Source organism: Bufo bufo, chromosome 2 (genome assembly GCF_905171765.1).
Source record: "Bufo bufo chromosome 2, aBufBuf1.1, whole genome shotgun sequence".
Taxonomy (NCBI): Eukaryota; Metazoa; Chordata; class Amphibia; order Anura; family Bufonidae; genus Bufo; species Bufo bufo.
In genome coordinates this window covers 143,179,126-143,204,820 of record NC_053390.1, presented here as the reverse complement: position 1 = coordinate 143,204,820, position 25,695 = coordinate 143,179,126, and the positions used below count along the sequence as shown (strand labels likewise).

The 25,695-nt window shown below is 47.5% G+C and overlaps 1 protein-coding gene across 1 annotated transcript in view; it reads right to left on the bottom strand.

The window, feature by feature from the left end:
- ARSK (arylsulfatase family member K) overlaps window positions 1-25,695 on the bottom strand; it is a 181,693-nt gene that overhangs the window by 144,807 nt on the left and 11,191 nt on the right. The window contains exons 2-3 of the mRNA XM_040421555.1: window positions 18,061-18,190; window positions 15,716-15,875 (exon numbers count right to left, since the gene is read on the bottom strand). Of these exons, the coding sequence (XP_040277489.1) occupies window positions 15,716-15,875; window positions 18,061-18,190 (290 nt within the window). The remainder of the gene's footprint in view (window positions 1-15,715; window positions 15,876-18,060; window positions 18,191-25,695) is intronic.

Genomic DNA, 25,695 nt, shown 5'->3' with positions numbered 1-25,695 from the left:
GAAAGGTGCTCTTTGGAATGTGGGCACCTTTGCCCACCTAGGCTGCAAAAAAGTGTCACACATCTGGTATCCCCGTACTCAGGAGAAGTTGGGCAATGTGTTTTGGGGGGTCTTTTTACATATACCCATGCTGGGTGAGAGAAATATCTTGGCAAAAGACAACTTTTCCCATTTTTTATACAAAGTTGGCATTTGACCAAGATATTTATCTCACCCAGCATGGGTATATGTAAAATGACACCCCAAAACACATTGCCCAACTTCTCCTGAGTACGGCGATACCAGATGTGTGACACTTTTTTGCAGCCTAGATCCGCAAAGGGGCCCACATTCCTTTTATGAGGGCATTTTTAGACATTTGGATCCCAGACTTCTTCTCACGCTTTAGGGCCCCTAAAATGCCAGGGCAGTATAAATACCCCACATGTGACCCCATTTTGGAAAGAAGACACCCCAAGGTATTCAATGAGGGGCACAAAGTCTTCTCACAAAGTCTCCCTTTCCGCTAACTTGGGACAAAAATTTCAATCTTTCATGGACTCAATATTCCCCTCACCGAATACCTTGGGGTGTCTTCTTTCCGAAATGGGGTCACATGTGGGGTATTTATACTGCCCTGGCATTCTAGGGGCCCTAAAGCGTGAGAAGAAGTCTGGAATATAAATGTCTAAAAATTTTTATGCATTTGGATTCCGTGAGGGGTATGGTGAGTTCATGTGAGATTTTATTTTTTGACACAAGTTAGTGGAATATGAGACTTTGTAAGAAAAAAAATAATAATTTCCGCTAACTTGGGCCAAAAAAATGTCTGAATGGAGCCTTACAGGGGGGTGATCAATGACAGGGGGGTGATCAGGGAGTCTATATGGGGTGATCACCCCCCTGTCATTGATCACCCCCCTGTAAGGCTCCATTCAGATATCCGTATGTGTTTTGCGGATCCGATCCATGTATCCGTGGATCCGTAAAAAACATACGGACATCTGAATGCAGCCTTACAGGGGGGTGATCAATGACAGGGGGGTGATCAATGACAGGGAGGTGATCAGGGAGTCTATATGGGGTGATCACCCCCTGTCATTGATCACCCCCCTATAAGGCTCCATTCAGACGTCCGTATGTGTTTTGCGGATCCGATCCATGTATCCGTGGATCCGTAAAAATCATACGGACATCTGAATGCAGCCTTACAGGGGGGTGATCAATGACAGGGGGGTGATCAATGACAGGGAGGTGATCAGGGAGTCTATATGGGGTGATCACCCCCCGTCATTGATCACCCCCCTATAAGGCTCCATTCAGATGTCCGTATGTGTTTTGCGGATCCGATCCATGTATCCGTGGATCCGTAAAAAACATACGGACATCTGAATGCAGCCTTACAGGGGGGTGATCAATGACAGGGGGGTGATCAATGACAGGGGGTGATCAGGGACTGTATATGAGGTGATCACCCCCCTGTCATTGATCACCCCCCTGTAAGGCTCCATTCAGATGTCCGTATGTGTTTTGCGGATCCGATCCATGTATCAGTGGATCCGTAAAAATCATACGGACGTCCGAATGGAGCCTTACAGGGGGGTGATCAGTGACAGGGGGGTGATCAATGACAGGGGGGTGATCAGGGAGTCTATATGGGGTGATCAGGGGTGATCAGTGGTTCATAAGGGGTTAATAAGTGACAGGGGGGTGTAGTGTAGTGTAGTGGTGTTTGGTGCTACTTTACTGAGCTACCTGTGTCCTCTGGTGGTCGATCCAAACAAAAGGGACCACCAGAGGACCAGGTAGCAGGTATATTAGACGCTGTTATCAAAACAGCGTCTAATATACTTGTTAGGGGTTAAAAAAATCGCATCTCCAGCCTGCCAGCGAACGATCGCCGCTGGCAGGCTGGAGATCCACTCTCTTACCTTCCGATCCTGTGAACGCACGCGCCTGTGTGCGCGCGTTCACAGGAAATCTCGGCTCACGCGAGATGACGCGTATATGCATCGCTGAGCGCAGGGCTGCCGCCTCCGGACCGCAATCCTGCGTTAGGCGGTCCGGAGGCGGTTAAATCATCCATGCTGCCTCACCCAAACCTTGACAAAAGAGACCAGTTTCTTCTGGCTACCTGCCTCAGCTACTATTCTGATGCTGCAACCCGCCTGATGCCAAACATCTAAAGCCAAGTGCTCCTTCTTACACCCACCATTGTCAGCGGGTAGTGTTAGTGCCACCCACCTCCCCACTCTGTGGTCTCCTAAAGCTGCTGCCACATTCACACTATGTCACACTGCCACTCTGTGGTCTCCTGATGCTGATGGTACCACCTCCACACTCTGTCATTGTGCCACTCTGTGTTCTCCTGATGCTGCTGCTACCTCCACACTATGTCACCTTGCTACTCTGTGGTCTCCTGATGCTGCTGACACCTCCACACTATGTCATAGGGCCACTCTGTGGACTTCTCATGCTGTTCCCACCCTCCCCACTTCATGACTGGGCCACTATTTTGCCTTTTTGGCCCGGTTGACATCATCATTTATTTGACCCTTTTTCTGATCTGTCAGAAGGAAGAAAAAATGAGACACACTATGGATCCTGTCTGTGTATCAGCTGTAAGGCCTTTATGGTCTCATCAGAATTGGCTTATGATTTGGTAGCCAAAAGCAGGAGTGGGTACAAAACACAGAAGACATGCAAACATTCCATTTATGTGTCATCTCTGTTTTGGATGAACTCCTGTTTTGTTTTGGCATTAGCAATACTGATGGATTAATGACCAAATGCTGATCGAGTGAAGGCGGATATTTAACAAACCAGATCCGTTTTTGGGGTGTTATTGTTCTGACGGATCAGAGGAAGGGCAAAATAATCAGTGACATCTACACAAACTTACTGCTGACACCATCTCCAATCTGTCAGGGGGGCTCTACTTGTATAAGTGTTTAATAGAACAGGTTCTGTAGACATCTACAGTTGCAAGAAAAAGTATGCGAACCCTTTGGAATGATATGGATTTCTGCACAAATTGGTCATAAAATGTGATCTGATCTTCATCTAAGTCACAACAATAGACAATCACAGTCTGCTTAAACTAATAACACACAAAGAATTAAATGTTACCATGTTTTTATTGAACACACCATGTAAACATTCAAAGTGCAGGTGGAAAAAGTATGTGAACCCCTAGACTAATGAAATCTCCAAGAGCTAATTTTAGTAGGGTGTCAGCCAACTGGAGTCCAATCAATGAGATGAGATTTGAGGTGTTGGTTACAGCTGCCCTGCCCTATAAAAAACACACACCAGTTCTGGGTTTGCTTTTCACAAGAAGCATTGCCTGATGTGAATGATGCCTCGCACAAAAGAGCTCTCAGAAAACTGTTCATCAGTCCACGGTAAGACAAATTGTCTATAAATGGAGAAAGTTCAGCACTGCTGCTACTCACCCTAGAAGTGGCCGTCCTGTAAAGATGACTGCAAGAGCATAACGCAGACTGCTCAATGAGGTGAAGAAGAATCCTAGAGTGTCAGCTAAAGACTTACAAAAGTCTCTGGCATATGCTAACATCCCTGTTAGCAAATCTACGATACGTAAAACACTAAACAAGAATGGATTTCATGGGAGGATACCACAGAGGAAGCCACTGCTGTCCAAAAAAAACATTGCTGCACGTTTACAGTTTGCACAAGAGCACCTGGATGTTCCACAGCAGTACTGGCAAAATATTCTGTGGACAGATGAAACCAAAGTTGAGTTGTTTGGAAGAATTGGAATTGATTTAGCGATAAGGAGGACGTAACCTAAAGGTCAAAATTAGGCAAATTCCTCAGTGTAATGCATCCAGATGGAACCCTTAGATAGGGAGATTTACAGGATGAAACGTGCACTTTGCAAAAGCAGGAGCTAGAAAATGTTTTCTAGCATATTGTATTTCAAATTTTCTTCCTAAAAATACTCAAATCAACTCCATTTGAGACTCAATGTGAATCCTTTTCGTAGAAACTAAAAAAATAAAAACTGGAGACGTAATCTTATTATCTTGACACCAAGTGGCAAACTTTAATAGTATGTCTTCTAGAGGATAAAATGGCATTAATGACCTCTTTTGAAAATCCTCCCATCAGTTTCCAGGCTTATGTAGACATTAGTGTACTCTTGGCACACTCTCTGGAAAGCAGGTTTCTTGTTTATACAGTAAATTGTGGACACATTGACCATTTGAATCACTACTTGATGATTCTACAGAAGAGTCACAAGTGGAACAGTGTCAGCTTGATAATTCTCAAAAGTCAGAACACAAGGATTTCTTGAGGGCCAAATGTACATGGGTAACCTAGCCCTAGAATGAGGTGAGGTTTTTGATCCTAACCCTAAACCCCCCACCTACTAAATATTGACTGTAACTTGTTTTGAAGATGTCTGAGTGAAGCTTCCTCATGTGAGCTTTAACCCACATACAGTAACTGTCTCTATCAAGGATGCCAGCAACTCCAGGTGCCTCATGGCTCTGCAAACCGAAAGCAGAGGAATAGAAACCATTGATAGCATAAGGGGAGCCAGAGCTTGCCCCAGGCTTAAAACTGCCAGGGGACGCCCAGCTGCTGGGGCACTGTCAAGACAATACCCTGGGAATCTGCCAGGGGGCCGCCTGACATGACTGAGCAAAAACTCCACTGATGATGCAAACCCTGCAAGTTCAGATGCTTAGAAAGCTAAAGGACCTGTAAAAGGTATCATCACAGCTCTTGAGGCCTCTAAGAGTAAAGACGATAGTGTAGTTTAGAGGTTAAGAGGGTGCAGGACCTGTACTGACATCAAAGGTCCTTCACCTCCTTATAGCATATTGAAGAACTGTATGTAAAACTCTCTCCCTCCAACTCTAGACTCACTGCTCCGCTCCTGCGAAACATATGAGGACAACACTATTGCCAGTGAGGGGAGGGGTTGCCCCGGGTGCTGGCAACCCACGCAATGCCATTGATATAAACAATATTTTTGACTGAGGACATTTCGATTTTCTATTGCATCCTGTGACAGAGACAATATCATCTTGTTGGAGTCTAAACAAACCTCAGAAATGTGATTCTTTATGAGAATCACAGGACATTTTGTTTGTTGATCAGGAACCTAATGTCACAATGTAGGGGGAGGGGAGGAACACCAGAATGACAACAGAAGGAAAATGACCAGGAACTAGGCCTCAATGCTAGGGCAATGGTGACCACCTAAGGAAACCTTAAACCTAGACCTGAATCCTGTCAGTATGAATAGACCCTGAAGGTGTGAATATTGATACCCCGGAAATCTAGGCCCTAGTAACCGTGAAAATCCCCAGGGTCTGAGACTATTTGTTCCTTCCCAGATGAACGAACCAGCGTCTCCCTGAGGCCTAGAAAACAACAAGCAAATGGGAGCAACAAAATACCAAGAGAAGTACACTTATCTTCAATAGAAAATGGATGAGCAGGAACTCAAATGAGGAATACACACCAGCTCTTCCAACTCCAGGCATAGAATATCAACCGCATGGTATAAAGTGTGAGTCTTATGAAGTGAGAATTTTTAAAAACTGCGGAAGTTTAAGACGAAAGGCTACCGGGTTAATAATGGCAGAGATCTTACATGGACCAATAAACCTTGGACCCAACTTCCAAGAAGGTACCTTCAACTTAATGTTTCTTGTGGACAGCCACATAGAATCACCCACTCTCAGATCCGGACCACTCATACGTCTCTTGTCAGCCACCCGTTTATACTTGTTGCCCATTTTTTTTTTATTATTTTGAATTTTCCGCCAAATAGATGACAAAAAGGAGGAAAATCTTTCCTCTTCAGGTATACCAGAAGTTCCAGTACCAAAAAATGTGCCAAACTGCGGATGGAACCCATATGCCCCAAAAAACGGCGACTTATCAGTAGGCTCCTGCCTACGGTTATTTATGGCAAACTCGGCCAAAGACAAAAATGAAGACCACTCCTCCTGGTACTCCGAGACAAAACATCTCAAATAAGTCTCCAGATTCTGGCTAGTGCGTTCAGTCTGTCTGTTCGACTGAGGATGAAAGGCCGAAGAGAAGGATAATTGTACTCCCAGGCGAGTACAGAATGCCTTGCAGAATCTGTAAACAAACTGAGTACCCCTATCAGACACCACATCAGAGGGAATACCATGTAGTTTCACGATGTTATCGACAAACACTTGTGAGTGAGTTTTAGCATTAGGTAGACCTGATAATGCTATAAAGTGCGACATCTTGCTGAAGCGATTAACAACCACCAGAATCACCATTTTTCCTTAGGAATTCAGCAAATCTGTGATAACGTCCGCCTTGACATTCTTAAAGGGGTTGTCCGGGTTCAGAGCTGAACCGGGACATACCTCCAGTTTCACCCAGGCAGCCCCCCTGACTTGAGCATTGGAGCAGTTCATACTCAGATGCTCTCCTTTGCCCTGCGCTAAATCGTGCAGAGCAAAGGTATTTTCAGGCGTTCCGGTGACGAACCGGGCTCTCCATGGGGCTGCCAGGAAGCCCGGTGACATCACCGGCACTCATGGGCGGGCTTTAGCGCTGACCTAGCCAGTAAAACGGCTAGGGCAGCACTAAAGCATGCCCATCAGAGCCGGTGACGTCACCGAACACACTGCCGGCGGAAGCCTCCACCCGGCAGTGTGTTATTGTAAACAAAAGAGCCTGTGCCCTGCGCAAACTAGCGCAGGGCAAGGGAGCGCTTCGAGCATGAGATACTCCGATGCTAACATCAGGGGGGCTGCCTGGGTGAAAATATGGGTATGTCCGGTTTCAACTCTGAACCTGGACAACCCCTTTAACCCCAGGGCGATAGGTGACAATGAAATAAAATCTGGTAAAAACCAACGACCATCTGGCCTGCCTTGGGTTCAGACGTTTAACCGACTCCAGGTAAGCCAGATTTTTGTGATCGGTAATTACCGTAATAGGACGAATCGCTCCTTCCAACCAATGACGCCATTCCTCAAAAGCCAACTTAATGGCCAGCAACTCTCTATTACCCACGTAATAATTTTTTTCAGCAGTTGAGAGCTTCTTAGAGAGGAAAGCACATGGGGTCCATTTACTAGGTGAAGGGCCCTGCGACAAGACTGCTCCTACCCCTACCTCGGATGCGTCAACTTCCACAATAAATGACTGCGACACATTTGTTTGCACCAGTATAGGAGCAGAAGCAAAACATTCCTTCACTGCTGAAAAGGCTCGTAATACCTCATTAGACCAGACTGAGACATCCAAACCTTTCCTAGTCATTTTCGTTAAAGGTTTAACCACAGTCAAGTAGTTCAAAATGAATTTACGGTAGTAGTTGGTGAACATCAAAAACCGCATAAGCGCTTTCAGATTTTCGGATTGATCCCAGTCCAACACAGCACAGACCTTCTCTGGTTCCATACGAGAACCTGAAGATGAGAGTAAGTAACCCAAGAATTGCACTTCCTGAACTGCAAATACACACTTTTCCAACTTAGAATACAATTTATTCTCTCTTAGGATCTGTAACACTTGTCTCACGTGATCCTGATGCGTCTCCATGTCAGGAGAATAAATTAGAATATCATCCAGATACACCACCACAAACCTGCCCACCAGATGATAAAAGATGTCATTGATGAAATGTTGAAAAACCGCAGGGGCATTGGTTAACCCAAAAAGCATGACCATATTCTCAAAATAACCTTCAGAGGTATTAAAGGCCATCTTCCATTCGTCCCCCTCCTTGATCCTTCCTTACCAGATTATATGCCCCCCTCAAATCCAATTTAGAGAACACCTTGGCCACGACAATCAGACTGAACAAATTCGGGATCAAAGAAACTGGATAATACGATTAAACTCACGGAAATCCAAAAATGGCTTAAGAGTTCCGTCCTTTTTCTTAACAAAGAAGTACCCTGCAGCCACTGGGGATTTGGATGGTCTAATATGACCTTCAGACAAACTCTCTGTGATATATTCTCGCATGGCTGCTCTTACAGGTTCAGAAAGATTATACAACCGGACTTGGGCAACCTAGCTCCGGGAACAAGGTTGACGGGGCAATCATACTCCCGATGTGGAAGTAACTCCTGTGTTCAACTTTCAGAGAATATATCAGAAGAATCTGAAATAAACGAAGGTACAACTTTAGTGTTTACAACAGAAAGTGACGTACTAAGACAGTTGTCTATGCAATAATCACTCCAATCTAGAATCTGTCTCGCTTGCCAACCGATGGTAGGATTATGTTTGCTTAACCATGGTAACCCTAGCAGCAAGCGAGCAGGCAGACCCTCCAGCACAAAACACGAAATGGATTCTTGATGAAAATCGCCCACTTTTAAACGGATGTCCTGCACCATTTGTGACAAATATTTCAGTGTGAGTGGAGCGGAATCAATTGCAAACACCGAAATAGTTGTGTCTAATACACTTGTTGTCAACCTATGCATACGGACAAACTGACCATCAACTAGGTTAACCCCTGCCCCACTGTCAATAAACACTTCAATTCTCACAGTATAGGAATCTAGCGCCACCTCAGCAGACAGGAGAAATCGGGTACTACCGGCAAATGACAAAAGTAAATTCTCAGATTCCCCACCCACACCACCAAGTGTGAGATGAGGATTAAACTTTTTTTTTTCTTTTTCACCTTGACCACAGAAAAAGCAGTCTCTTCTTAAGCCTAAAGTTCTTATCACCAGGTCCAGGAATAGCTCCTCCCAGCTGCATTGGTCACTAGACATAAACTCAAGCCTCTCTCTACCCAAAGTGTCAGAAGAGGCCGCCACCTTATATGATAGTATGTCCTGAGAGTGAGGAACCTTAGATCTCTCCCCCAGGCATCTATCAATACGTACAGCAAGGGACATGGCCGCTTCCAATGACTCAGGATATTCGTGAAATGCCAACGCCTCCCTCAGGCTCTCGGCTAACCCTTAACAGAATTGACTACGGAGAGCTGGCTCATTCCACTCCGTAGCCGTAGCCCATCTCCTAAATTCAGAGCAATAGGTCTCCGCAGAACGCTCTCCCTGTCGTAAGCCACACAACTTATTTTCGGCCAGGGAGATCCGATCTGGGTCATCATAGATAAGACATAGAGCTCTGAAAAATCCATCTACCGACCGGAGGGACTGTGATCCGGTCGGCAACGAAAAAGTCCAAGATTGAGCATCACCTTTAAGTAACGAAATTATTATACCCACTCTTTGACTCTCGTCCCCAGAAGAGTTAGGACGTAGTCTAAAATATAATTTGCAAGACTCCCTGAACCAAATAAAGTTGTTACTTCCCCCGGAAAATCTGTCCGGGAGAGTGACCTTAGGTTTAAGGCAGGCCTGGTTCCCACTGCCAGAACCAGCAGCCTGTGGTCTCTGGATATGTGAGACGGTCGTGTGGAGGTCAGCCACCTCCAAAGACAGTACTGCAGCTGTTTGATCAGTGCAGAAATCATATCCATCGCTGCACTGACACAAACGAAATGGCGGTTTTTCGGCGGTTAATATTGTCACAATGTAGGGGGAGGGGAGGAACACCAAACTGACAACAGAAGGAAAAAGACCAGGAACTAGGCCTCAAGGCTAGGGAAAGGGAAATGGTGACCACCTAAGGGAACCCTAAACCTAGCCCTGACTCCTGTCAGTATGAATAGACCCTGAAGTTGGGAATATTCATACACCGTAAACCTAGGCCCTAGTAACCCTGAAAAGCCCTAGGATTAGTGATGTGGTCTGAGACTATTAGTTTCTTCCCAGATGAACGAACCAGCGTCTCCCTGAGGCCTAGAAAAAAACAAGCAAATGGGAGCAACAAAATACCAAGAGAAGTACACTTATCTTCAAAATGGATGAGAAGGAACTCAGATGAGGACCACACACCAGCTCTTCCAACTCCAGGCAAAGAATATCAACTGCATGGTATGGAATGAGTCCAGACTAAATAGAGGAGCAGTAATGAACACAAGCTACACCCGAGACAAGAGGTGTGGTCATTACTAACAACAATACTGCAACAAGTGAAAACAGATAGGCTGTTAGACAACCTAACGTGCAGCCAGTCTCTCAGATTTTCTATTAAAATAATAAAAAAACAGCCTCAAAACGTACGTTGCCTAATTGCGTCGCAGATCCCAATGGTGAAGTGGGACCTACAGTAACCTCTTTTACTGGAGGTACCGTGACAACTAAGCTCTGTCATGCCCTGGGCAGTCAGATTCACATGAGGTCTGAGAAGATGATCCGATTCTGCTTTCTCTAGCCAGCTATCTAAATCAGTGACCAGAATACCTCCTTCAGCTTCAAGGCAGCGGCAGCTACTTTGTGAACACTCTCTGTACAGAACTTAGGTCAAATGGCAAACATGTGAATGGGAGTGTTTACTTGATGGCCATTCTGAGGAATTTTCTGTGTGTCTTGGGAATGTTCATCCTCTAACTCCGATCTCCATGCAAACAGGTGCCATCCTCAAAGTTGACAGCACTGCCACAACACCATAACGACTAACGTGATGACATCACAGAAGCTGCCCACGTGACCTGACAGAGACAGTGTGGCATTTACCATGTCCACTCCGTGTAGAACTAAGGAGCATTCCCTAACAAAGGCTGGAGTAGTAGCTGGAAGAAGGAGGGACAGAGAGCACTCTCTATTTGTACAGGACCGTATAGAACTTGTGATCCTACCACTCAGACCACGATCACTGTTGACTTAGGACAGAAGAATAACATGTCCCTTTATTGCTTGTCATTGGTTATTGAATATTTACCTCGTTGTCTTCTGTACAACACGATTAGCTCTAGACTTAACCCTTTGTGTGCTGTGGACAATGCCCATACAAATGGCAGATGAAGTCCTTGGTCGGATTCGAACCTAGGACCCCAGCATGAAGGTGATTTCACTTTTCCCAAATTTTCCACTATATTCCCTGGTATTCACCCTTTAACTCTTGTACAGGGATCTGGCCTTCACTCCGGGGAAGCAACCAGACCGCTACCTCCTGTTGTACAGTAGCTGGCAGCTGACCCACTGGGATCAAGACACCAGGAATTCAGGATACAGAAAACGCACTAAAACCACAGAAAAAATGGAGGAGCAGTCTGAACAGTTACAAAGGCTTAGATGCAGGTTACTAGATCCAGACTGCACACTGGTGGAGTAGATGAATGAATACACTCATATACAAACTGGAAGGCTCGGTGGTAGTGAAGACACAGACAGACAGGGTACTTGACAGGAACATTAAAAAGGCAGAAGGACAAGGTTAATTTAACCCCTTCCCAACTACCTAACGTAAACTTACGTCGGCGGTCGTTTATTTAACGATGGCGCCAACTCACGAGCACAGCAGGCACCATAGCCACCAGATGCCTGCTGTTTTAAATAGCAGGCACTCAGGGCTAATGTATGCAATCGTCGATACCGTGGAGCGCACAGATTTAACTCCTCAGATGCCGTGGTCAAATGTGACCATGGCACCTGGGAGAGCAAAAACCAGGAGCGCGTGCTCCCACCCAAGCACCGGTGGTGATGATTGTGCGTGTGGCAGCCTCGGTCCTCATAAATGATCTGAAGCTGCCACACATATGCTCCTATGCAGAGCCTGCTTGTGGAAGGGCTTCATAGCAAAATAGTGTAATCCTTATACCCTAGGGGAACTATTAAAAAGTGTAAGAAAAAGAAAAAAAAAAGTTTTGAAAAATATAAAAATATATATATATATATAAAAATTCTAAATCAACCCCCTTTTCCCAAAATTAAGATAAACAATAAAAAAATTAATATCATGGTCATTGCCGTGTGTGTAAACTGTTAAAATATAAAGATATTTATCCCATAAAGAAAATGGTGTACAAAAAAAGTAAAAATGGCAGATTTTCCGTTTTTTGGGTTGATTCAGCTCCCACTAAAAAATTTTTATAAAAAGTGATCAAAATGTCATACACATCCAAAATGGTATCAATGAAAAGTTCAGCTCTACATACTTAAAAATCTAAATGTCATAGGGGTCAGAATATGCAGATACAGAAATTTTTTAGAAAAACTATACATATAGTTTAGAAAAACTATACATACAGTTGCAAGAAAAAGTATGTGAACCCTTTGGAATGATATGGATTTCTGCACAAATTGGTCATAAAATGTGATCTGATCTTCATCTAAGTCACAACAATAGACAATCACAGTCTGCTTAAACTAATAACACACAAAGAATTAAATGTTACCATGTTTTTATTGAACACACCATGTAAACATTCACAGTGCAGGTGGAAAAAGTATGTGAACCCCTAGGCTAATGACATCTCCAAGAGCTAATTGGAGTGAGGTGTCAGCCAACTGGAGTCCAATCAATGAGATGAGATTAGAGGTGTTGGTTACAGCTGCCCTGCCCTATAAAACACACACAAGAAGCATTGCCTGATGTGAATGATGCCTCGCACAAAAGAGCTCTCAGAAGACCTACGATTAAGAATTGTTGACTTGCATAAAGCTGGAAAGGGTTATAAAAGTATCTCCAAAAGCCTTGCTGTTCATCAGTCCACAGTAAGACAAATTGTCTATAAATGGAGAAAGTTCAGCACTGCTGCTACTCTCCTTAGGAGTGGCCGTCCTGTAAAGATGACTGCAAGAGCACAGCGCAGACTGCTCAATGAGGTGAAGAAGAATACTAGAGTGTCAGCTAAATACCTACAAAAGTCTCTGGCATATTCTAACATCCCTGTCAGCGAATCTACGATACGTAAAACACTAAACAAGAATGGATTTCATGGGAGGATACCACAGAGGAAGCCACTGCTGTCCAAAAAAAACATTGCTGCACGTTTACAGTTTACACAAGAGCACCTGGATGTTCCACAGCAGTACTGGCAAAATATTCTGTGGACAGATGAAACCAAAGTTGAGTTGTTTGGAAGAAACACACAACACTATATGTGGAGAAAAAGAGGCACAGCACACCAACATCAAAACCTCATCCCAACTGTGAAGTATGGTGGTGGGGGCATCATGGTTTGGGGCTGCTTTGCTGCGTCAGGGCCTGGACGGATTGCTATCATCGAAGGAAAAATGAATTCCCAAGTTTATCAAGACATTTTGCAGGAGAACTTAAGGGCGTCTGTCCACCAGCTGAAGCTCAACAGAAGATGGGTGTTGCAACAGGACAACGACCCAAAGCATAGAAGTAAATCAACAACAGAATGGCTTAAACAGAAGAAAATACGCCTTCTGGAGTGGCCCAGTCAGAGTCCTGACCTCAACCCGATTGAGATGCTGTGGCATGACCTCAAGAAAGCGATTCACACCAGACATCCCAAGAATATTGCTGAACTGCAACAGTTCTGTAAAGAGGAATGGTCAAGAATTACCCCTGACCGTCCGACCTGCAACTACAGGAAACGTTTGGTTGAAGTTATTGCTGCCTAAGGAGGTTCAACCAGTTATTAAATCCAAGGGTTCACATACTTTTTCCACCTGCACTGTGAATGTTTACATGGTGTGTTCAATAAAAACATGGTAACATTTAATTCTTTGTGTGTTATTAGTTTAAGCAGACTGTGATTGTCTATTGTTGTGACTTAGATGAAGATCAGATCACATTTTATGACCAATTTGTGCAGAAATCCATATCATTCCAAAGGGTTCACATACTTTTTCTTGCAACTGTATATTGTATTGTTGTAATCGTACTGACCCAGAGAATTAAATTAACAGATCAGTTTTACCACATAGGAAGCGCCGTAAAAACAAAACCCATAAAACTGTGGCAGAATTGTGTTTTTATTTAGAATTCCACCCCATATGGAATTTTTTCCCCACTTCCCACTACATTGTATGTAACCAAAAATGGTGTCATTAGAAAGTACAAAATGTCCCGCAAAAAACAAGCCCTCATATGGCTATGTGAATGGCAGCAACAGTAGTGCAATATCTTGGGGCAACAAAACTTTTTTCATAGAGTGAATTAAAAAAGGGGTTTTCCAGTTTCAGGAAATTACTTCAGGAGGATTACTTACCTGACAGATGCCGTGGCACCACTCAAATTCTCTCAGCCGGGCTCTGTTTTTCCAGTCGTAGTGGTGACGTTGACAACACATGATGGCTGCAGCCATTCATTGGCCTCAGCGGTGCACTGGTTACATGTGGTATACAGTCACGCCACTGCTGCGGCCAATATATTATCAAGACTGGAGCCCTGCAGAGAGGACCGAGTGGTGACGGCGCTGGATTGAAGTGGGCTCAGGAAGGAGAGTTTAAGGTAGGTCTGTTTTTGTTTTTTCATTTTAACAGTCTACCTACAGTTTGGCCCCTAAAAATATAATTTGGAAGATCCCTTTAATTACTGCATCTCCTGACATTCTTATTACACTCTGATTTATAGAACAACCCTTATGGATTTTCTGGGACTATGATATGACCTTAGAGAATGTACGGCAATATGCCGTATAAACAGTGAAAGGGACATAGTAGCTGTTGGAGTGCTGTGGCCCTTTCAGTCAGCTAATCAGTGGGGATGTCCCTAGTTGGCCCATCTCACACATTGGTGGCATATTGTTAGTTCTATCTCTAGAATGGAGCCCCCAAAGTGAACGAGGGTGCAGCCACCCTCCATTAATTCACATAGAGGTGAACAGAGAAGTGGCCACACTTGCAGTGTGCGCTCTCCATTCACTTCTATGCAAATGCCAGAAATAGCTGAGAGCGGTCGCTTGTCTCTTTTCGGAACTTCCATAGAAGTGAATGGAGAATTTGCAGCACATTTGCGGTGTGTTTTGGGTGCCCCGTTCTAGAGATGCCTGAGGGACCCAGAGGTGGGATGTATCTGACATTGGCGGCATAGCACTATAGAACCTCTGGGACTTCTATGCTCAGAACAGAGCCCTCAAAGTCCCGGAGAACGCACTGCGCATACATGACCGCCCCCCCATTCATTGATATGGGAATGCCAAAAACAGCAGCGCACTGGTTCGGCTATTTCTGTCAGCCCCATAGAAGTGAATGGTGTAGTGGCCACGCTTGCGCAGTGAGCTTCCCATTCATTTCAATGGGACTTTGACAACTCCTGTAGAAATGAATGGAGGGCAACTGCACTTGCGCTGTGCTCTCTCTCCGACTTTGGGGGCTCTGTCCTAAGGATAGGGGTGGGTCCCAAAGGTGGGAACCGCACCTATCAGACAATGGGAGGCATATCTTGGCAAAAGCACAAGATGGGCCAACCCCTTTAAATATCAGTTACTTTGCTGCCAATGTATAGTGCAGCAAAAGTCTGTAGCCTATATGCCTCATGAGGGTGTACTCTTAAAGGGGTTTTCTGAGATTTTTTTTTACTGATGACCTATCCTCTAGATAGGTCATCAATATTTGATTGGTGGGGGTCCGACACCCCGTGAGCACTGCGGCCTTCTCTCTGCATTTTCTAGCCCAGTGACGACACATTTATCATTCACGTAGCCTAGGAGCAGCTCAGCCCCATTCAAGTGAATGGGACTGAATGCAGTGCCAAGCACAGCCACTGTGCAATGTACAACGCTGTGCTTGGTGAGCTGTGAGAAGGGTGGGGCGCCGGTGCCTTCTCAAAACAGCCGATCACGGGGGTCCTAGTTGTCGAACCCCTACCAATCCCGAGGATAGGTCATCAGTAAAAAAAAAAAAAAATCTTGGAAAACCCTTTAAAACTTCTACTAACTCAGCTCTGCTTCATCTATCATTGGCCAACTCACCTCAGCGAATGAGAACCACTTTTATAGTCTTGTTTGCCGAATTTCTGAGTGACATATCCCTTTTGTTTTACAAGGTCCATCCATGTTGGGTAATCGGGATCCAGGCACTTGTAGTTATTCCAGGATTCGGTCAGGTGAGGGAACAGACCGCTCCACATAGCTGGAATGAAGCAGAACCAATAACTGGTATCCTTATCAGCAGCAATAAGATTTGGCTGCTACAAGACATAAAATACAGAACTGGAAACAGAAGAGGAGAAACAGACAATAGTTTTAAATAGAATCTTTAACTGCAGCTTCCTTCACGAGATGGACATGAAGATATGACTGGCAAGCAAATCATAGCTGTGTCTGGAAATTCTCTGTGTCCTCATGACATGCGATGGAAACGAATCATTTCAAAAGCATGGCTAACCACATTTGCACAATTTGCACCGGAATCTAGTTGCACTTACATTATTAAATGGGACTATATGCAATTTAATTTTATCATATTGTGTGTTTGCCATCAGGGGCACACACCACTCTCATAGGGCCTCATAGCAAAGCCTAGTATGCGCGACTCCCCAGATTTCTGACAGATTTTATGATTTTTTTATTCAGTGGAAGTCATTTTATCTACTTTATCCAAGTTCTATGTCAAAAAAGTGGAACAATTGCTTCATAAATAAAGCGCTCATTCTGAACACCATAGTTCTCATTGTATTTATACCACATAACCGCATGAATACATTGATAAATTGAAATATTCTTCCCTTCACGCAGTATATTATAAACCTGTCTGCCTGCAGCCACCACTAGGGGGAGCAAAGTGCATAGGAATTTATACAATTACCATAGACACCAACTGAAGCTGTAAATAATGTATTTTTACTGACTTCTCCCTAGTGGTGGCTGCTGAAAAAATGCAGTGAATCTATGTTGGAAACAGAAGGATCAGTTCAGGGCCAGGGCCCTATAGCAGTCAATTGGTCTTTCTCCATGTCAGCTACACCACTATATTTAAAGGGGTTGTGCAGTGCTATCTTATTGATAAACTATCCTCTGTGGGTCCCCCTATATCAGACCAGTGGGAAAGGGGGAGGGGGTCTGATTTCTAGGACCCCTGTCGATCTTCTATTTGAAGGGGTTGCTGTGCTCGTGCTAACTCTGCATCCTCTTCACTGTTTGACTGCACATCGTCTCCCGTGTAGCAGTGGTGCAGTGTAAGGCCTCATGCACACGATTGTATTTTGTGTCCGTGTCTGAGCTGCATTTTTTGCAGAATGCACATGGACCCATTCACTTCTGTGGGTCTGCAAAAAAAAAAAAACAGACCACACACAGATGTCATCTGCGTGCTGTCCACATCTGTGTGTCTGTTCTGCAAAAAGATAGAACATGCCCTATTCTTGGCAGCAGAATGCGGACCGTGGACCCATTGAGGTCAATGGGTCCAGAAAAAAAAACGAACGTACATCATCCGTGTTTTGAAGATCAGCAATTTGCGAACCGTGTACATGAGGCGTACTGTAAGTATAACTGCTCTTCCCGTTCATTTGAATGGGACGACTAGTTGTAATACAAGCACCGTACAACCCCTTTAATGACCCAATTTGATATAGGCCTCTTGGACATGAACGTATTTTCTTTCCGTGTCCATTCCGTTTTTTTTGCGGACCGTATACGGAACCATTCATTTCAATGGGTCCGCAAAAAAATCGGAAGTTACTCCGTGTGCATTCAGTTTCGCCAAAAAATTGAACTTATTATTGTCTGCATTACAGACAAGGATAGTACTGTTCTATTAGGGTCCAGCTGTTCCTTTCTGCAAAGTACGGAATGCACACGGAAGTCATCCGTATTTTTTGCGGACCGCAAAATACATACAATCGTGTGCAAGAGGCCATACTTTTTCCCTAGTCCACATTTTCTGACTTCTTGTCCCCTGCAATAAGTTTATGTTTAAATGGCTTTGCCGCATTTCAGAATCCAAATGACTCTTTTATTGACTTTTTCAAACACTTTTCTACTTAACAATGTGTTAGAAAATAACACCGTGTACGCCCCGTCGATGTATACATTGTACTCTTTACAGATACTAAGGAACAGTTCACACAATGTGCCAATATTAAAGACTGTTATAAACTGCGCAAACACAAACTGTATATTTGCATATTTTACTGCGTTTTACATTCATAAAGAGTGAAATAAAATACAATTTGTGTTGCCATGCTTCACACAAGCTGCCAATAATAGACAAAGAAGAAAAAACTCATCACCTGCATAAAGCGGTCTGCATTTACCGTGCTAGTAATTTATGTTATATAATGATACGCTCTGCTATGGTCTATTTAATGTCATACCTGCACGGGAAGGACAGCAAATTGGAGAGTTCGTATAGGCATTGAGGAATACGGCCCCACGCTGTTTCAGAAAGTTCAAGTTAGGAAGATCCACCAGATAGTTTTTTGGAGCAACTGTTAGTCGTCCGTCCTGTAATGAAAAGTATTGCCATGTGTCTTTTAGTCTGTATTTAGGCAGCTACATGCATATTACATGTATACTACAGGTACCCCTACACATTAGTCTGAAGCTAACCAAAATGGTCGATTGCAACCAAATTGACTGAACGTCGGGTGAAATTAAACAAAGAAAGATCGCTTTAGCTGACCAATAATAACAGACTGTCATCTAAAAATAAGTTGGCCCTGTTTGAAATTTTTGCCAGATAGTAAGACGTAAGATCTTTTGTTTAACCTTTTCCCTGCCAAGGATGTATCTCATCCATCCTTGCAGGGTGGCAATTCAATAGCCAAGGAGTTCTCGTACATCCTTCCAACGGATGGCTGGATCTCAGGCTGTGCAACAGCTATAGATTCGAGCTAGGTCTTGTTTTAAAGCTGACAATCTCAGCTTTCAAACAAGACAATCTCAAACTCAGGATTGCAGTGCTAGCCATGGTAAATTGCTAGTTAGAGCCCGTAGAATGGATCTCAGACAAAAGCTACACAAACTTGCAGCTTTCACCTCCGACCCAATTGTCTCTAGTGGAGCCCTGCAGATCGGAGAAAGCGTGGTTACTATCTGTCAGACGACATTTAAACACAGAGTCCCCCTTGTGGGAAACTACAACAAGGACAATCTTAGACCCTTGGTTCCAACTATTTGGCAAATTGGCATTTATAATCATGGACATTTGAGCGGTTCAATAGAATACCACTTGCAGCCTAACTCTAGCCATTAGGTCTTTTTCCTAGGAGTACTCCATTTATTTAGGTTTGTGCGTGAGCTCCGCACTTATATACCTATTTACACATTTGTTTTATGTATGTATGCTGATACTGACACCAAGTCAGTTTGTTTAGATTTAGTGTATTAATAAATTTTATGCAAAAATACTGTGAGCCAGCCTATATTATTATTGATTTATTCCTTCTTTTCAGCTGGTAACTGAAAGGCTGAGCTCCAGTAGTTTGCTGGTGGAGCCTTTTCTAATTATCTGATACTAGTTATATCAAACTAGAACTGGTGGCAGATACCCAGGCTGAGGAGTCGCTGTTTCACTGCGGCAGTGAAAAGGCTCTCTCAGCTTGTTGCCTCTCTGTGCCCGCGTGGACAGGAGGTGTGTGTGTAAGCTATACCAACCTGACCTTACGTGCTCCACTGGAGGGCGTAACTTCACGTTTTTGGTAGACCCCGTGACCATACCACGTCTCGTGAGCTCAACGTAGTTGACGTCAAGTGGGCAGGAGGTGTGGTATTCATCACATATTGGTGGCAGCAAAGTGGGATCGAGATACTAGTGTGTGTGAGTGTGAGACCCATACTCCCAGACACTAAAGACGACCAGCAGTAGCGCTTGCCGCTGGAGTCTTAAGATCAGCCCAACACTAGACAGTCTGAGTGCAGATACAATAAGGTGTGTGGGCATCAGGTTGCATGACGGCCAGTATCACAAGGAGCAAAGCTAGGGAGATGGCCGATGCTTTGAATGGTGGCGGAGAGGAGGTGGAAGGCGAGGGGGAGCACAGCCAAAGCCCCCTAAGGAGCCAGTCGCCAGAGGTGAGGTTCGCGGTGGCCCTCACTCCACCTGCCCATCCCCCCAGCCAAGCTGGCTCAGCTGCTCTCCTACAAGCTGCCATGGACCATCTCCAGGCTGGAGACCAGGCAGCATCTGAGCTCCTCCTGGCGGCTGCAGAGCTTCGCGAGCGAGCAGAGGCTGCAGAGCGTCGCGAGCAAGCACAGGCCGAGCGTGAGCACCAGCTACAAATGCTCAAGCTGAAGCTTCAATTCCAGCAGCCCTCCCCAGCCCAATGTGAGTCTCCAGAGGTCCGGATTCCCAAACTGCGGGCGGAGGACTTTCCCCTACTGGACAAAGATGGGGACCTGGACACTTTTTTGTTGGCATTTGAGACAGCCTGCCATCAATACCAGCTGCCAGAGGACCAGTGGGTCAGATTCCTCACGCCACGGCTCAGGGGAAAAGCCCTTGAAATCTTCGGGTACCTGCCCAGTGAGACCATCCTGAGCTATGAGGACATCAGGCTCTGGTCAGGCAATATAACTTAACCCCTGAGTCGTACCGGAAAAGGCTCAGGAATTTGCACCGGGGTTCTACTCAGAGCTGGGCCGATCACATGCGGGCCTTGCTGAGAGCGGTCGACCAATGGACCACCGGGTTGGAGCTCTCCACCGTCCAGCAGCTGAAGGAGCTCATCGCCACAGAACAGTTCTTGTGGAACTGCCCAGAGGATCTCCAGCAGTACCTCCGTGACCGGAAGCCAAAGGGGGCCTCCGCAACAGCAGCCCTGGCCGATGAATACACCAACAACAGGACTTCAGAGGCCCGGAAACCGGTCGGCTGGAGAGGGGGTAAGATGCACGCTGAACCTGCTACCCCTGCCCCTAGGCCCAAGTGGGCACCGGCCCCTGCTGCACTTTCCACGTCGGTGGGGGAACCCCGCCTGTGTCACCTGTGTAAGCAGCCAGGACACTTCAAAGCCATGTGTCCCCAGCGCCCGAGGGATCCGTCCCAGTCATCAACCCGGAAACCGTCCACTGTGTTGTGTGTGGGTGGGGGTGGTGGGAGGTCCCTTGACAATGTTCAACCGGTCACCGTGGGCCAGGCCGTGGCCATAGGACTTAGAGACACCGGTGCTGAAATGACACTGGTACGGCCTGAACTGGTGGCACCCCATGATTTACTGCCCGGGAGATCCCTCATTGTCTCTGGGATTGGAGGAGTAGAACCGGCGCTGCCCGTCGCCAAGGTCTATTTGGACTGGGGCGCCGGTCGAGGAGTAAGGGAGGTGGGGGTATCCGCAAATATCCCCGCCAGTGTTTTGCTGGGGACAGACCTGGGGCGGCTTGTGTCTAAGTATGTGGCCGCTGACCCCCGATGTCCGATTCCCCAGAATGTGATGTACCTGTAATGCCCCCCCCTGATGATACTGTGAATGTACCTACCATGCCTGTTTTTGGGGATGTGGGGGTGGGGGATGTAATGAGTGCCTCTCCCCTTAGTGGGGAGGGGGTCATTCCTGCCAGCTGGGCTGAAACCCCAGGCTGTGGCCAGCAAGCCTGCTGGACCCTGTTGTCCTCCAGTGTGGTGACTGAGGGGACAAGCAGGGGGCAGACAGCTGCGGGGGGGGAGGATGCAAATGAGTTCAGGGCTGTCCCAGGAGAAGTAGGGCTGCCAGGTGAAGCCTCAGTACAGGGTTCCTCCCCCACTGGGATGTCAGAGGGCCAGGTTAGTCCGTCTGGACTGGCGACTTGGTCGGGAGCCAAGGGAAAGCAGGCACTACCAGCAGTGGCAGCGGCCATAGCTGCTGTCATGCGCAGTGGGAGTGCTGGGGCCCTAGGGGCCCCTCAGGGGTCTGATGGCTTTCCCCCTTCCGACCAAGTGGCTTCCGAGTCAGAGGGAGGCCAGGAGACAGGTCCCGGGGACCTGACAGGGGACGTGGCAGTCTCGTCTATTCTGGCCACGTCCAGTCAGGAGTTTCAGGCAGCGTTAGCGGCTGACGCCAGCCTGAACGCTCTCAAGGAGCAAGCGGAACAGCCCCCTTCGGACTCGGACCTCGAGCGGATGGTCTGGGACCAAGGACGGCTGTACCGGGTCACGGTCCAGCCGGGCTCACGGGAGGCGTGGCCTAGGGACCGACAGCTAGTGGTACCCTATCAGTTCAGGACGGAGTTGTTGCAGGTTGCGCATGAGATTCCGATGGCTGGACACCTAGGGATCGCTAAGATAAGGGCCAGATTAGCCCAGCATTTCTACTGGCCAAAGATGGGGGCTGATGTGGTCGGCTACTGCCGTTCATGTGACACCTGCCAGCGGGTGGGGAAGGCGGGGCGGCGCCCCAAAGCCCCACTGGTAACGCTGCCCATAATTGAAGAGCCTTTCAGGAGGGTGGCTGTGGATCTCATTGGACCGCTGTCCATTCCCAGCAGCTCCGGGAAACGCTTCATATTGACGGTAGTAGACTATGCCACCCGGTACCCGGAGGCGGTAGCCTTGTCATCCATTCGGGCCGACAAAGTGGCTACTGCCTTGCTGGAGATTTTCTCCAGAGTAGGCTTTCCCCAGGAAATGCTCACCGACTGGGGGACCCAGTTCATGTCGCAATTGATGGAGTCCCTCTGTAGGCAAACACAGGTGCAACATCTGGTAACCAGACCGTACCACCCACAGACAAACGGCCTGTGTGAACGATTTAATGGCACCTTAAAGCAGATGCTTAAGATGTTGTTCGACTCCCACGGGCGTGACTGGGAGCGGTACCTCCCACATCTACTGTTTGCCTACCGAGAGGTCCCACAGGCCTCCACGGGGTTCTCCCCCTTCGAGCTCCTGTACGGGCGACGTGTGCAGGGGCCCCTGGCTCTGGTGAAAGAGACCTGGGAGGGAGAGGTAGCCACCCCTGGAGTGTCGGTCGTCGAGTATGTCATGCGCTTCCGGAACAAGATGCAGGCCTTGTCGCAGCTGGTGCACGATAATATGGAGCGGGCCCAGGCCGACCAGAAGCGATGGTATGACCAGAATGCTTGTGAGAGGACCTACCAGGTGGGTCAGAAGGTATGGGTACTGGTCCCCATACCTCAGGACAAGCTTCAGGCGGCCTGGGAAGGCCCGTACCTCGTGCATCAGCGCCTCAATGCCGTGACGTACCTGGTCACCCTAGACCCCGCCCGAGGAAGGCCGAAGGCCTTCCACGTGAACATGATGAAGGCTCATCATGAGAGGGAGGCATGTGCCCTCCCTGTCTGCAACCTCCCCGAAGAGGGGGAGGAGGAAACCCTCCTGGACATGCTCACCCAGGTGAAGGCGGGTGGGTCCATCGAGGATGTGGAGGTGGGCCAACAGCTCTTGAAGGACCAACGGTCCCAGCTATGGGCCACCCTTCACCCCTTCCGGGAGTTGTTTAGCAACAAGCCCGGAAGGACGGAGTTGGCCGTCCATCACGTGGACACTAGGGATCACCCCCCAATTCGGCGTTCAGCATATCGGGTTTCCTTGGAGGTGCAGCAACACATGCGCCAGGAGATTGACGAGATGCTGAAGCTGGGGGTCATCCAGGCATCCAACAGCGCTTGGGCCTCGCCTGTGGTCCTCGTCCCAAAGAAGGACCGGACCACCCAGTTCTGCGTGGACTACAGGGGACTCAACGCTGTCTCGGTCACCGATGCGTACCCTATGCCACGTATCGATGACCTACTCGATCAGTTGGCCGGGGCCCGGTACCTGACCATCATGGATCTGAGCAGGGGGTACTGGCAGATTCCCCTGACCCAGGAGGCGCGGGAACGCTCTGCCTTTATCACTCCCTTTGGATTGTACGAATCCACAGTGATGCCGTTCGGCATGAAGAATGCCCCTGCCACTTTTCAGCGGATGGACAACACGCTGCTTAAGGGACTTGAAGAGTACGCGGCCGCGTACCTGGATGACATTGCCGTCTTCAGTCCCACCTGGGAGGATCACCTACAGCCCCTGACGCAGGTGCTGGGGCGGATCCACCAGGCAGGCTTGACCATCAAGCCGGAAAAGTGCCAGCTGGGCATGAGCGAGGTCCACTACCTGGGGCACCAGGTAGGCGGGGGGACCCTTAAGCCAGAGCCTGGGAAAGTGGATGCTATCGCATCCTGGCCCACCCCCAAGACCAAGAAACAGGTGATGTCCTTCCTGGGCACCGCCGGGTACTATAGGAGGTTCGTCCCCCACTATAGTAGCCTGGCGAAGCCCTTGACGGACCTCACCAAGAAGAAGCTGCCCTCCGCAGTCGATTGGACGAACGACTGCGAGTTGGCCTTCCGAGCGCTGAAGGCCGCCCGACTTCACGCTGCCGTTTATAGTGCAGACCGACGCCAGTGATTTTGGCCTCGGTGCCGTACTCAGCCAGGTTGACACTACGGGCCAGGAACACCCCGTTCTGTACCTGAGTCGGAAGCTCCTGCCGAGGGAGGTGGCGTACTCCACAATGGAGAAGGAGTGCCTGGCAATTGTCTGGGCCCTGCAACGGTTGCAGCCGTATTTATACGGGCGCCGCTTCACGGTGGAGACCGACCACAACCCCCTCAGCTGGTTAAACACCGTATCCGGGACGAATGGGAGGCTGCTACGCTGGAGCCTAGCTCTCCAGCAGTATCACTTGACCATTCACCACAAAAGGGGCCGTGACCACGGGAACGCCGATGGGCTATCCCCACAAGGAGAGGGTGCGGATGGGCGCACGGGGGAACACAGGAATGTGTTGCCCCCTGGCGCCCTCTAAAAGGGGGAGGTGTGAGGAATATGGATTAATATTTACTGTCAGCCATGTCCTCACACCCCAATGTGCTGACAGATAGCGGAGGTAGTGAACTCCACAGGAGGGCCCTGCTTCAAAGCCTCAGGCCTGATTGTCATCTGATGCACCTCTTGGCATGTTCAGTGCACATGCAAAATTAGTTTCCACCCCCCCCCCCCCCCCCCAGGGGGTCCAGGCTTCAAGGAGAAGGTCACACCTCACCTCCACCAGTTTGGAGCCAACGGAATATTGCAGGAAAACCCCCAGCAGGGGGTATCTGCCCTTGCCCAGGATCAATGAGACCTCCCAGACATGTTGGCACCTACCTTTCATAAGGAATTATAAACCGCCTGGCCATCGCAGGCGCAAACCGGATACATATTTGTGTCCCAGTGGCCACGAGGTGCGTTCCCATGGTCTTTGTTTAATGAGACGAGGTCAGGGTAGAGAGATATCCATATCTCCCCATAGAAACCACATAACGGTACCAGGTTTGGGCTCTACTTGTAGCCGGAACCCAGGCAGGTCCATTGGTTCCAGTACCATCTCCCTATGACCCTCTGGTCTGGAGCTATGAACCCTAAAGGGTTTTGTGGGTCATTTGCTGCCAGCCCAGAAGAGGGGGAGTGGACCCCTCCCTGAGGCCGGGAGGGGAGGGGCCGGCTACAGGTTAAAAGTCTGGTGCCAGCAAGTAGGCGCGTCTTTCTCTGAAGAGGGGTCACATCCTACAAATGTGTTTAGAGGGACCCAGGAAATAGCGGAGATCACAGCCCTTCATGTGGACTCCAGCAAAGAACGTCTCAAAGGAACTTTCATCTTACCCGGTAACTAACTTTCATTGCTTAACCCTGTTGTAACCATATAACCTGTAATCTGTAACCTCAGACCACTGTATATATTGTCTGTGTATATTGTGTTATATCTAGTGTGCCCATACGGCGATTAAATCTATAATTTAATCTTGTGCTATCTTGTATCTCGATCACGAATCTCCACGTCCGTGTTTTGGCCTAGTTATAAGCTACCGCGGGTTGGTTTCTGATCCTATATAATCCCGTTAGCGGACCGGGCTTATATCAAACTAGAACTGGTGGCAGATACCCAGGCTGAGGAGTCGCTGTTACACTGCGGCAGTGAAAAGGCTCTCTCAGCCTGTTGCCTCTCTGTGCCCGCGTGGACAGGAGGTGTGTGTGTAAGCTATACCAACCTGAC